The sequence below is a fragment of the Mytilus edulis genome, chromosome 13 (genome assembly GCF_963676685.1).
Source record: "Mytilus edulis chromosome 13, xbMytEdul2.2, whole genome shotgun sequence".
Classification (NCBI taxonomy): domain Eukaryota; kingdom Metazoa; phylum Mollusca; class Bivalvia; order Mytilida; family Mytilidae; genus Mytilus; species Mytilus edulis.
In genome coordinates, this window is record NC_092356.1 from 37,152,193 (window position 1) to 37,167,348 (window position 15,156).

At 32.3% G+C, this 15,156-nt stretch overlaps 1 protein-coding gene across 1 annotated transcript; it reads left to right on the forward strand.

The window, feature by feature from the left end:
• The first annotated feature begins 1,140 nt into the window (after positions 1-1,140).
• LOC139502120 (cytochrome P450 3A21-like) lies at positions 1,141-13,470 on the forward strand. Its single transcript, XM_071291490.1, has 14 exons — positions 1,141-1,297; positions 2,558-2,654; positions 3,193-3,245; positions 3,653-3,749; positions 4,446-4,562; positions 5,381-5,469; positions 6,089-6,237; positions 6,988-7,103; positions 7,249-7,348; positions 8,213-8,370; positions 9,936-10,024; positions 11,501-11,638; positions 12,812-12,974; positions 13,270-13,470. Exons 1-14 carry the CDS (start codon positions 1,224-1,226, stop codon positions 13,345-13,347), a joined length of 1,518 nt encoding a protein of 505 aa, XP_071147591.1. The 5' UTR covers positions 1,141-1,223; the 3' UTR covers positions 13,348-13,470.
• The last annotated feature ends 1,686 nt before the right edge of the window (positions 13,471-15,156 follow it).

Sequence of the window (15,156 nt, forward strand, 5' to 3'; positions counted from 1 at the left end):
GCAAAAACTGGTGCTTTCCTCATTATTTGAGCAATTTTTTCACCGATCGGCCGGACTATATAGAGGAGATATGATATAAAAAAAAACATGTCCTACCCCGCCACATTTTCGCTGCTGTCCCAAGTCAGGAGCCCTGCATGCCCTTTGTTAGTCTTGTATGAGTTTAATTTTAGTTTCTTTTATATATTTTGGAGTTAAGTATGACGTCCATTATCACTGAACTAGTATAAAATTTAGTTAAGGGGCCAGCTGAAGCACGCCTCCGGGTTCGGGATTATCTCGCTGCATTGAAGACCAATTGGTGGCCTTAGACTGTTGTCTGCTCTTTGGTCGGGTTGGTGTCTCTTTGACACATTCCCCATTTCCATTCTCAATTTTATTAGAAGTGTTTTATCTAAGAATTAATGTTTCGATCATGCATAAAGTTGTTCATCGTTGACGTCCATTTGAAAGCTGCAATTATATCTTCCATTTATAATTCAGCTCGAGTATAGATTTTACTTAGATTTGGGAAGGTTGATCATATGCGTGTTCGCACTGATTTCATAACTTTAGTAAATCTGATTTTGACGAATCGAAGGTGGCCTGTTGAAAGGCAAAATTTCTGTCCCTGTCTTATATATCCTAATTTTTCAGGGACAGTCAAAATTTCTTCAAAATTTATAAGCGGACATTTATTGTCAATTAGTTCTTATTCCAAATATGAAATATTCACCACTGGACGGGAAGCCACTTATTATCAGTCAACATATTTCACAAATAGTTCGAAACAACAAATACACATCACTCAATCAAGACAAGAGGATACTGAGTAAAATATCTGTGGTTAACTTTACCTGATCGAGTAGCAAATTATGTTTGAAACAATCGGACTGGTTTAATGTCAAAAATTTTCATTTTATTATTTTGATTATGTTAATTTGTGAGTACATGATATATAAATCTTTCGAGACAAGATAATATAGGTTAAAACTTCACCTTAACCGGAGAAATGTGCCGCTCAATAATTTGTTGCCACCTATTTTTTTTTTTAAATGTAGCCTTTTAAGGACAAATGAGATAAAAATAGAAATGATTTTCACATATATTTACTTCAAATCTCCTTACCTGTAACTGACTACCTTTTAAGGTTATATCTGTATTCATATAAATAAACATAGACGGTGGTATACTATAAATAATATTGTTTTGCAGTTCTAAACGAAAGTGCACACAGGGCCAAAATGGATATTCTTGGATTAATAAATGTACCAGGATGGGTTCTGACAATAATCATGATACTTATTACATTATATTTGTAAGTACGCATGCATTTTAATGAATGTTTTACACAATGTTTCGAAATATGCATTTCTGTTATAAATCAATTTATTTGTAATTTTTACACAGGCACACATCAATATGGAGGGGGAGGACAGGGTAAGGGAGACAGGGAGAAAGGAGGTAGGAGAAAGGTGGAAGGGGGTGGGAGAAAGGAGAAAGGAGAGGAAGGCTGGGAGAAAGGAGAAAAAGTTGGAGAATGGAGAAAAAATAAAATATCTCTCCTTTTAAAAAATTTTCAAGAAAAAATATCTCAAAAGGAGATGTTTTATTCTAATGGGAGAAAGGAGAACGGGGGTAGGAGAAAGGAGAAGAGGGGTGAGAGAAGGGAGAAGGGTACCCCCTGTCCTCCCCCTCAATATGCGTGAAAAAGATTTATAGCAAGTCAAATTGCATGGACGCTCATCCATTGTAAAGGACCTTAGCATTGTGTGTTTTTTTGCTTCACATACATGGACACCATATTCAAGCAATCATGAAATGCAGCACCTTAAAATATAGTACCTCAAGTAAATCATGACCCTTTTGACCATGTTCAAAAGCATCACTTTAGCTTTGAAATATCGAGCGACAAAAGAGCGTTGATTTGTTGCTTTAGATATGTCAAGTGCCCAGAGGTAAGGATTTTGTTGCCTTCAACTATATAGCATATTTCGTTAAAATATTCAACAGCTAATGTACAATCTCTTTCTCAGTAAATGAAAGTAAGGGGATATGTGTTATGATTGCCAATGAGACAAACATCCATCAGAGTTAAGTGAATGAAAGCAACCATACGGCATGTTTTTACTAACCTATCATTTCAGGAATTTTATAAAATTTACTGATTGAAGTGAGGATAGAACAAACAGAAAGCCATGCTAGTTACGTTGTACTACTAAGCACCATAATTATACCATAAAAATTGGGCGTGTACTTACTGTAGCTGAGAAATGCAAAATAAAAGCCCCAGCTACGAAACTGCACGTAGCACTATTCGACCAAATAAATATATCAAAAATATTATTTATAACGTACAATTACGTCATTAGATTTTAATGTAAAAACACAGGTCAATATTTGGCTCTAAACTTTAGGGTAAATTCAAATTTTACCGGATATTATCTTAAAATTGTCCAAATTTCTGATACAAATTTTACATCGAATATGATTTCCAGCATAAATCGACAGAGTCTGTCTAATGACACGACAAAATAGTGTTATCCATATCATGTTAAATTGTAGTTGGCATTTTCAGATATTCGTTATGGTATCAAAGCCTTTGGAGTCGATTAGGTATTGCAGGACCAAGACCTATACCTTTTCTGGGCGTCCTACCTCTTTATATGAAGCAGGTAATTATTATTTCTTTTATCATTTTAATGTTGACCAAGACATAAACGATAGTAATCAGTGATATAGAAAGACACCTTGTACACAAAGATAGCAGAAACAACAACAAACAAGATCAAATACCGGTAGACCATGATTTTCAATGATTTTCGAAAGCGATTAAGTATAAACTAAATAAAAAGAGCCCAGAAATCCACAAGAAAAAATAATGTGCTGATAATTGATTAGACATGAAAAGCTTTTCTACGATAAAAAAAATAAAATAATAAAAACTTGCAAAATGTATTGGCGAACTTCGAAGTCTAGCAATCATCTCCTGCATGGAACTTAAAATATGTTCATATGACTGTACAATTACACACACACAGACTCGATATACACCTATTATTATATGACCCAAATGAAGGAATATTCATTTTTGCTGGATGCAAAATCCAGTTTAAGAAAATGTTAGCGTTTCGTTGGCCTTGGTTTAGAACGATGTTTTCTTGTTCTTTAGAATGATGTTTAGTTTTTCTTAAATGATTGTTAATTTTATAGGGAATAGCAAAAGGAGATTTACAATTAACCAAAACGTACGGATTCGTTGTGGGGTAAGTTTCTCTTAATAACCTCTAACCTTGTAGTATATAACCTCTAACCTTTAGTTGTTGTTTTCCTTCCGACTTGTTGTGTAAATTTGGATTAGCCTTTGCGATCTTTCGCCTTCTAAGATTATAAAACGTATCTATATTTCAGAAATATCAACTTTTAAATGAAGCAAGATAAATATTTTTAACTATCGCATATTTAAATATGATTTATACATACACATGCAGACCAATGACTTCTTCACAAATGATCGTACGATCGAAGATGATTGTTAGTTATATTTTCAAAATGTTCATGATTCTCACTGTGATCTTTTATAAACATTAAACAAACATGAAGCCTATCACGAGTGTAGTCTTTCTGAAAGAGCTGAATTCATTTGTACCAAATTTTTTATAATTTTTTTCAGAATATATCAAGGTCACTTGCCAGTTTTGTTAGTATCTGATCCAGAAATGTTGAAGGAGATTTTCATTAAAGACTTCTCCAATTTTACAAATAGACCGGTAAGTTTGATATCATATTCATTATAAAAGCAAAACTCTTTGTTGGATGCGTCTTTATATATGCACCATTACCGTCATGATTGAAGCTAAAAAAAAAAAACTAGTCTAAGCAAGAGGAATATCAAACATATTATTATTTTTTTAATTTTTAATTTTTTTCCCAAACATATTGAATTGATATATAAATTAGTAACAAACATGAATCATTAAAAAAAAACCGTCTGCTTAGTAACTGTACCGTATGCCCTTAACCTGTTCTCGTCCTGATTATACATTTAATTTGCCGGTTGACGTTAAACATCCCTGCAATATCATGTTAATATGACAGTCAAACTCTTTTGAAAGAAGATCAACAGTCAAAGAATATTACACAACATAGAAAACGAAAGACCGGGAAACACGAACCCCACCAAAACACTGGGGTTATCTTATAACAAATGAACTTAACATGAAGGTTTTATTACATATATCTATATAGGTTTGTGAAATATTACAATTTTTCAGATTTTTAGTTTCAAAGATAGAAGGATACAAATGTCGACCATGATTTAGAAGTGAAAATTCAAGAAATTTCTACCTTCCATTTTTTATCTCCGATTATTATATTGATTAGCAATCTAATCTTAGACAATTTAATCACTACTGTATACTATAGACAACGTTATCTATGTATTTCTTGTCCGGTTTTTGTTTCAGATTCCATTTAAGATGGCTAAAGAGAATGCTAGTGGTGTTGCTGCTGCTTATGATAATCATTGGAAGTTTCTCCGCAGTACAATATCACCTACTTTCTCATCCGGGAAATTAAAACTGGTACTAAAATAAAGTATTCACAACCAGTACAAAATAAAAAATAAAAACACAGAGATAACGAGCTCCGAGGAAAATTCAAAACGGAAAGTCCCTAATCAAATGACAAAATAAAAAGTCCAAACACATCAAACGAATGGATAACAACTAAATGTGTATAGTGTTCAATTTACCGTTTTTACAAATTCTGATCAGGGATCATAGAACCTTTATTTTCGTCTCATCTACAAAAGCCATCGATATATCTTGTCATTGCCATATTATTATATTTAGTGGTCAGCACAAAACATACCTTATATTTTATTGTTCTGATAAATCGAGTAAGAACAAATCATGGTAATCCGAGGGAGTCGCCCGAACCTCATTAAGGGAACGATCGGATGCGTCGACAGGGGTAGCGACTCAATCTATGCACACATAATCGACATGCTAAATGTCACAATCTGGAAAAGAATAAAATCGGTAAAATTACAGGTCAAACAACTATATATATACTGGTATAAAAATACCTAAGACTAAAATCATATCGTTAGTGAATTTAATTAGATACAGACACATCCAAAACGAAATTCTTATGCAATGAAATCGATAAGAACGCTAGATTGAGCAAGAAATATTTAAAATACATGAGGCCAAACGCAGGCCGAGTTATTACTTGTCCTTCGCGATATACTTTGTCTTAGTTCTTATTATCGTTGGATTCATCAACAAATTATGATTTCACATAGTATATATGTGTCTTAGATAAAAAAAAAAACAAAAAAACCCAAATCAACAGAAATTTAAACTTTGTTCTAAAAAACCCTTTTTTAATATTTCAGATGGTTCCAAAAATACAAAAATGTTGCACCGATCTCGTTGAGAACATCCAACAACACAGTGATCAAGGAGAACCAGTAGATATGAAAGAGTAAGACATGCTTTTATTGGAGATATACGAAACACAGCCATACCCCTGCCGCCCTGTATTTCATGTTAAACTTTTTAATTCAATTTGTCTCAAACATAATATATATTCCTAATGACCTTTGAATATGTCATTGTCTGCTACACATTTTAACATGATATGTAGACATTCGGTTGTCATAGATCTGTTTTTTGTATAAGATTTCATTGAACATGTTCAAAGTCCATTTAAGGCTTTAGTTATTTATATTATTTATATTGATATACATGTATGTTTTAGTATTCTAGTGGTCTTCATTGTGATCTTACTAAAACCAATGATCCAGGCGCGGATCTTAACATTTTATAGGGGTTCATGTAAGTCATATAAATTGGGGATTTCAACCATATGTCTTCATACGAAGTTTTAATTGTCAGAATTAACTGGATCCTCCACTGTGATCGGTCTATATATTGACTTTTCTTGTTTCAGTCAGTCAAACGTATATATATTTTCCTTTTAAGATTAGTTTCGAATATATATAATAATGCCGTGGTGCAAACATTTGCATCGAGAGTGAGAGCACAGTAAATACTCACATTTGTCAGGTGTCTGGTTAATATTTATCCAAAATGTTTTTAAGAGTATGTGGAGCTTACACCATGGATGTCATTGCTAGTACTGCGTTTGGTATAGACGTTAACTCAAAGAAAAATCCAAATAATGCATTCGTAAAGCATGCAAAACAAGCAGCTCTTGGACAGATATTTAAACCTCAACTTCTTATCATAAGTAAGTCATTTTAGTTTACGATCTATCATTTCATATTTACAAAGGTTTGCTTTGAAAAAAATAAAACCATATATATATATTACCAGGCATTTCGTGTTAGTTTTATTACACGTAAGAAAAAGTCTCCGTGAGCAGTGTTGCTGTTTTGTTTTCGATGACAAGAACAGTCCCTAGTTTTTGCTTTGGTTGACGTTTATTCCACGTCTTAAATATTGAGATGTGTAATTATCTTATATTCATATATTGTATTAATATATTATAAACAGTATTGTCCAGAATATTCTACATTTATAAATGCTAAATTAGCAAATCAATTTTATTTGCAGTTTCTAATAGTACTGTCCTCTCTTTAGACATTGTTCCGATATCTATATATACAGGATACATTTTGCGCGCATTTTTGAAGATGTGAATTTTTACTTGAATTACTATCTCAAGGAAAGTTGATCGTAGACAGATAGATTTCTATACATGATACAATTTTTGTGTCATTCGTTTTCAATTTGGCCTTTTAACATTTGTTTACGAGTGCACCTGAAGAAGTTAATACTCTAGCATGCATAAGTTGTTCCTGTCTATCATGTTTAAAGACCTGCGTTTCTCTTTTTATACAAACTAGTATATATTTCTGTGCTGAGGTTTTTGAAGCACACTTCACACAAATGTTTGTCTTTTGATTTGATAGTTTTCAGGTGTATTTTTTTTAATGTTTGTAAGCTTGAGTCTTCTATATATTTTTTTTTATTTCAGTGATATTTCCGTTTGTGAAAAATTGGTTCACGGTTCTTTTTGCGGATAAAGAAGTTGGAGAGTTCTTTAAATCGGTTGTAGAATCTGCAAGTGAATTAAGAAAAAAAGGACAAGAGGTGTGTTGTATTTAACTCAAAAACTAAACATTTCTTTGAGTATAATCTCTTGCATATTTCTTCTATTTCTGTTTTTTAAATATTGTGATTTATAAGACGATAAGACTTCAATAATCCTATAAACAATTGTTTTTATATTTTTAAGGTTTACAACGATTTTCTACAACTGATGTTAACAGCTCGTCGTGATGAAAATCAGTCTGAATACTTTACGACAGGTGATCTGAAAGAGTTCAAAAATAGAGGTAAAATTCGTTGAGTCCTTTTTAAAATAATACACAGACTCACGAAATGAATTGGTTATTGTGATGAAATTCCCTGTTGTCCTATTGTCCCTACATTTGTTTTTCTGACAGAACAAAATCAAATTCTGTTTTAAAGTCTGATCTGATATTCAATATAGAATTTAATAATGATGAGATGTAAGACCAAATCGATTTTCATATCTGTTGGGCAGTTACATCCTGTTTGATGAAAGCATTAAGAAAACAAAAATACCGATCTCCAATCGAAATTCCAAACGGTAAGTTCTTTATATATGGGCACCATCAAGAGCACAAACACATATAACGAATCGGGATGCAAAGCAACCTTCATTTTCCTGAGTGATTTTCATATGTGAAATTTGGTGTATCAACGTTGGTTTAATAGCTAGCTATACCTCTCACTTATACTGTCATAGGCGGATCCAGCCCTCTTTTAGGTGGAAAGTCTGGTTTATTATATAGGAAATCGCTGAAGCATGACTGGAGCGGGCCCCTCTTATGAAAAGTTCTGGATCGGCCACTGACTGTTGATTCATTATTATTCGTTGGCTACCAATTTTCGTGGGTTTCATGTGTACAGATGAACCACGAATTCAAATGTTCAACGAATAACATATTTTCAAAATGGCTTTGTATACAGAAATTGGCAATACCAGTAAATAAAATATCCACGAGAATGCAAGTGTTCAGCAATCCACGAAAATTGATACCAACGAAAATAAATGAATCCACTATGCTTTGAAAATCAGTTTGTAATTTTAATTGTAATCAAACCACTGTGCATGGAATTTGATTCAGAAACAAAATTAAAAAAATCATGCAGTGTAATACTTGTTTTTCCAGGATTAAACGACATGGAGTTGATAGAAAATGCTGTCACATTTTTCATTGCTGGTTATGACACAACAGCCAATACCTTATCCTTTGCATGTTATTGTCTCGCAACTAATAAAGATGTCCAAGACAAATGTATTGAGGAAATAGACAATATTCTTCATGGTGTAGGTATTGATTGAGCATGTGTTAAGTAAAGATTAACATATTCATTTTGCTTAATATAAAAGTAATATTGCTAGTCAATAATAAATCAGGCTTTGACCATTTTTTTTTATATTGTCTTGGGAAAAAAAAATATCGATATTTTAAGTAAGAAAAAACACAAAGGTACAGCGTTTGTTTAGAAATAATGAAAACAACACTTTTAAAAGTTTAATGCGTCCGAACCGCTTTTCTGGATATACCTTCATTTGGAACGCTCAAAGCCGAATACTTGAAAGCCAAGAATGTTTACAAAATAGTTGATGCAAGCTTTACTTTATTAAAGTTTTAACATGGGTAGACATTATATTCGTGATTAGTTTTGCCCGAGCCAAAGTCAGGGCTAAAATAACACGAATATAATGCCTATCTATGTTAAAACTACAATAAAATATAGCCTGCGTCAATTATTTTGATTCTGATTGGAACAATTAAGGTAATTTCTATGTCCGATGTGTAAAGGGTAAAGTGATTGTGTATGCTATTCCCTGAACCTCCCATTTTTTTTTGTAAAGAAGCAAACAGCTGGCACTGTGATTTATCAGAGGGAGGCGTTTTTGAACAGCCATCATGAACGGTTGTTGTATCTGGGTCAAATATGTCAATTTCGGAATGCAACACATGACATTCATAATTAATGAATTAGTAACAACTAGTGCATCATTTAAGTGTTTGGAAGTGTTTAAAGTTAATTAAATATATTAAATGCCTGCCAAATTTATAAAATTCATTATTCTACAGTAGTCAATATACGAATGTGCAAAAACAATTTATTGGATTTAGAGCATGGTTTTATTCATAAAGCAAATGAAGCACGTCATATTAGAACAGTATAATTTAATGAAATACACAAAACGTATAATTTTTTGTTTAAATTTGAGAGCCTCTGCAAAGATCTTAATTTAAATTTGAATCCATATATGACAGCAAGGTGAAAAACAATAACCAAAATGAGTTACTAGTATACTGGAATCAATTTTTTTTTTCTGTCGTAAAAAGTTTACATACTTGAAAAACTCTTGATTTGAATTCGTTTGGATGTTATATTTCTAAACGTTAAACAAACAGTTTTAATTTATTTTGAACTGCTATATTCTTATTTTATCTACATATTTTATAAAATATATCAGAGAGTTGGTCATACCTTTGAATTAAAGAAAAAATAAATAAAACTTTAGGTATATTAATATTGATATCTGTCAAATTGATGTCTTGTAAATATTTAGAACAACACGACAGATGTTGCTTTAAAGGTACTCATACTTTGTGATCTTCAAATACAAGGTACCAAGGATATTGAAAACAACTCATCAAGATTTTAAAAAAGTAAATATAGTGGCCTTCGGCTGTCGTCTATTCTATGGCCGGGTTGTTGTCGCTTTGACACATTCCCCATTTCCTTTCTCAATTATTTTTTATGACACTCATCACAGACGCTTGAATCAAACAGACAAATCATGTCACTAATACGTAAACAATTCATCTATTGCTAACAAAATAAAATGGAAACAACCACTGTTTTTTAAAGGAAAGTCCACAGATAGAAGACCTTTCAAAGCTAGAATATTTAGACCGATTTTTCAATGAGGTACTTCGTCTCCATGGCGCAGCATTAAGGTCAGTTAAACCGTTGATGTATATTTATTAAAATTTATTTATTATTAAAATCTATGTTTGTAGGGCCTCAGTGGCTCAGAGGTCTAAGTTTTCGAATTACTGTATTACTAGCCTATATACTCTGAGGTTGTGAGTTTGTACCCATCATGGGACAGCAGCACTCACCTTCAATCTTAATGGACTAGAATTGTCAGTTTTCGAACCGAAGGAATGTCTGTTGATTTTGTAGGAGTTGAATGTTGGTGGTTGATGTGATATGTTATACTAGTTGTTATTATTGACGTTTCGTTCCCGAGGTTATCACTAGCCTAGTAGTCAACACTTCTGAAAATCAATAATGTGGTCCTTTTTATAAATTTCATATTTACAAAACTTTGAATTTTTCGAAAAACTAAGGATTTATTTAACCCAGGCATAGATCACCTTAGCCGTATTGGGTACAACTTTTTGGAATTTTGAATCCTCAATGCTCTTCAACTTTGTACTTGTTTGGCTTTATAAATATTTTGATATCAGCGTTACTGATGAGTCTAATGTAGACGAAACGCGAGTCTGGCGTACTAAATTGTAATCCTGGTAACTTTGATAACTAATTTGACGATACGAAAGTTCACTAATACTTCCCAGATTAATTAGATGTTTGGTATAAACGTATCTTGAGTAACTAGACATTATAAATGGATGTTGCAATTATAGACAACCGTTAGGCCTTCAACAATGAGAATTGTCGGCTATTTAAAGCTCCTATATGAACAAATATTAACAATTCAATTGAGAAAACTAACGGTCGAAAATTTTAAAAACAACATACGAAAAACCACCTTTGCTCGCCGAGGGTTACAATCCAGTCCCTTCTCTCTACCCTAAGCAAATTTAGCCAACATTTGTGATTATAATGCTGCGCCATTTACCACAAAATAAAAGTCACGCCCTTTCCTACATAACCATTGACCAATGGCAGCATACAAGCTCTCTTCACTTCAGTATTGAGGTGTAATTGTCACCATTTATCGTTGTATGATTTGGGGGTAAAAAATGGTTGCGCTAGTGGCTAGTGGCACACGTGCTTTTTGATTGAATGCAGCCAGTTACAACTGCGACCAATATAAATAAATATATCGTGTCCTCGAACTACTACCTTAATCCGCAAAGGGTGTAGATAAGGGGACTGGATCGTAACCCATGACTAGCAAAGGTAACGAAAAACAAATATATCTTTCTTCGTTCTTTATATTTAGCATTATCCATTATTATATGAAATACGAGTTTTGACAATGTTTGAGTACGAAAATGTTTTTTAAAAGTCATCTCTATATTAAGAATTACTCAAGATTTGTTTGTCATTCATCCATTGTTATTATATCGTAATATAGTCTTATTCGTTACATAGACCAAAATTGTTCTTTATAAAAATAAATTACATTGACAAATTAATGGAATGTTAAGATTTGTTAAGTTTCATTTAATTTTTAATAGGTTCAGTCGAGAAGGAAAACAGGATATTACCGTTAAAGGTGTTTACATTCCAAAAGATATAGACGTTTCTGTACCTATATATGCCTTACACAGAAATCCTCTTTATTGGCCAGATCCGGAAAAATTTGACCCTGACAGGTACGTATGTATTTTAAATTACCATTACCTTTTATATTGGAAAATGGTATTTGACGTATACTAGTATATTGGATCGCTTGACATAAATTTTAATGTTTGAAAACAAATATTAAAATTTTGATAAACTCATTATAGATACCTGGGATTAAAGTCATACAACTTTGCTCAGTACTCGGAGCACAAACATCATGCTCGAAACATGAAATCTAACATTTTGATTGGTTGTTTTTGGAGTATGAGTACAAAAAACCGACTCGAAAGTTTTATGAATTCAAGGCCTAGAGCAAAATTCTGTACGTCAGACTCGAGTCTCTTCTTCAGAATACGGATAATAACGATCGAATAAAAAATTATTTTTTGCCAAATTCCGACTTTGTATTTTGCATCTTTTAATAAAGTTTAAAACGCATATATTAATATAGCTCAAAACATTTATTAATGTAAGCTTACACATACTTTTGGCGTGGTTTATCCGTGTTAGACGCTCGTCTCTGTATGTGTGACTCTTATTGGTTGTCCTTACTTAAAAGAGATAGACGTGGTAGAACTCAGCTTTGATATTTCTATTTCGAAAGTACGACGCTATTTTATATTGTGAAGCAAATATTTTGTTTAACGCGAGTTTCGTCTTCAAAATAAAACTCACTCTCGAATAAAAAAAATATTATTGGCTAAATTCCGAATTAGTGTTTTGCATCTTTCAATATAAACATAGCTTAAACCAAAATTTTTGATATAGCTCAAAAAAACATTTATTACAACAACTTAAAACACAATTATCAATATTGCGTAACACATTTATTAAAGAGGGGCAAAAGATACAAGAGGGACAAACTAGTAGATCGAAAAAAAGGACAACGCCTTGGCTAAACATGAAAAAGACAAACAGACAAACAAAAGTATATAAGACAAAGCATAGAAAACGAAAGACACGAACCCAACCAAAAAAACTGGCGGTGATCTATTATTAACATAGCTTTAAACACATTTATTAGACTCAATTTAAAGTATAGCTAAAAACACATTAATAATATAGCTAAATTTTTCAAAAATAGACCCAAATATTTTACTTCATGAAATGCAGTTTTCTAGCATATTTCATTTGTACAGGTATGTACTCATTTCTACATGTATTATTATTCAAAAATGAAGTATACTCAACTTGCATTGCAGATTCACTAAAGAGAATAAAGCAAAAAGGCCTGAGTATGCATTTGTTCCGTTTGGAATAGGTCCAAGAATATGTATAGGAATGCGATTGGCCTTGTTAGAAGCTAAAATGGCATTGGTATTTATGTTACAGAGCTTTTCCTTTTCGCCGTGTGACAAGACAGAGGTAGGTTAACATGGTTAAGATATATGTTTTCCAATTTTTGTTAATCGATTTATGAATTTCGAACAGCGGTATACTACTGTTGCCTTTATTTAAGACTTCAAGTAATTGGTTGGTAAATTAATTATTGAAAAATGCATTTAAGCTTCTACCATGAATAAATTGCAATTTTGCTTTAAAATTGTACTTCAAACATCGGAATTTTTCACGGGATATCTGCATTCACCAACTTGCAGTAACTTTTTCTTCTTAATCTCTTTTTGTTCTTTTCATAATAATAAGCCGTTTTACTTTTCAGATCCCAGTTGAAATTGAACTTGGAGCAGTGATTCGTGCCAAAAATGGTATTCCATTGAAAGTAAACAAGAGACAGTAACTTTAAACTGGATAGTTTTATGCAAGATTTCTGATAAATTCCTTTGGTTTAAATATGAGAACAGTACTAGTAATATGAAGGAAGTTACATTTAGACAATAATCTTGTTTGTAGATATGTACCATTTATAGCTCTTCATCTTTTATATAAGCTTTGGATTTCAAATATCTTGGCCACGAGCATCACTGCAGAGACATGTATTGTCGAAATGCGCATCTGGTGCAAGCAAATTGGTACCGTTAATTTTATTACTACCACTGGGTCGATGCCTCTGCTGGTGGACTATAAGTCCCTGAGGGTATCACCACCCCAGTAGCCAGTACTTCGGTACTGGCATGAAAATACGGATTTTTTGTGTTATTAAAATTTACTGTTACAAAATGATAAAAATTATTATAAATTAAGGAATGTATCTCCCTCATGCAAAGCTCTTATTCCTTTCACGGATTTGGCTATACTTTTTGGACCTTTTGGATTATAGCTCTTCATCTTTTATATAAGCTTTGGATTTCAAATATTTTTACCACGAGCATCACTGAAGAGACATGTATTGTCGAAATGCGCATCTGGTGCAAGAAAATTGCTACCGTTAATTTTATTACTACCACTGGGTCGATGCCTCTGCTGGTGGACTATTAGTCCCCGAGGGTATCACCACCCCAGTAGCCAGTACTTCGGTACTGGCATGAAAATACGGATTTTTTTGTGTTATTAAAATTTGCTGTTACAAAATGATAAAAATTATTATAAATTAAGAAATATATCTCCCTCATGCAAAGCTCTGATTCCTTTCACGGATTTGGCTATACTTTTTGGACCTTTTGGATTATAGCTCTTCATCTTTTATATAAGCTTTGTATTTCAAATATTTTGGCCACGAGCATCACTAAAGAGACATGTATTGTCGAAATGCGCATCTGGTGCAAGAAAATTGGTACCGTTAATTTTATTATACACAATAGTATTATTTTCCTACATTGATTACATAATCGAATAAACGAATACGCCTCGACCTCGACCTTTACTACTGATGAACGATACAATAAGCATCTTTTCAGAGCATAGGAGTTCATTTGGGTATGTTCTTTTCTTTTCGTTGTAATGTTTTTTGGACCTTGGTACAATTGCGACTGTCATAAAAGTGAGAAGTTATGTTAGCTTATTTATCAGATTTAATCCACCATTTTCTACATAAGGAAATGCCTGTACTAATAGTAGGAATATGACAGTTGTTTTCCATTAAAACATTTGCTCCGTTTTGAATATCACTTGGAGTTCGGTAAACTTGTAATTTTACTTTGTAATTTTTTTATTGCACCCTGATTAACAGTTTTATGAAGATGAAATAAGTGTTTTGAGTGTTAAATTATAAGCCCGGTATCGTTGATGATTATTTTGCAGATTGTATAAATCATATTTTGTTAATTAACACATAAATCACTAACTAGATCTGTTAGAAATTCTACTTATTTACTGTAGTTTATAAGGCAATTTATAAAGTTTTAAAACGACGAGAAGATACCAAGAGAGTAACAAAAAAAAAAGTATTAATTTGTACTTTAAATAATATGTTACCACTCTCTTGTGTCTTTAAAATGTTTGTGTAGTGTGCATGGGTTTGTTTTTCTTGTATTATAGACATGTTTTAATTATAGTTAATACTTTGTTAAGAATTATCTTTGGAATAGTTCTTCTATTTGTTACATTGTGAATGCCTCAAGGTAATTAGTAAATGCGAAATTCTATGTTAATTGAGTCACTATCTTCATATGCAGTAAATATGATTATTGTCATTTCGATATTAAAGGAC

Coding starts and splice junctions, on each gene's coding strand:
- LOC139502120 (XM_071291490.1), top strand. CDS start 1,224: ATGGATATTCTTGGATTAATAAATGTACCAGGATGGGTTCTGACAATA. Junction 1,298..2,557: donor ATACTTATTACATTATATTT/GTAAGTACGCAT, acceptor TGGCATTTTCAG/ATATTCGTTATGGTATCAAA. Junction 3,246..3,652: donor ACGTACGGATTCGTTGTGGG/GTAAGTTTCTCT, acceptor AATTTTTTTCAG/AATATATCAAGGTCACTTGC.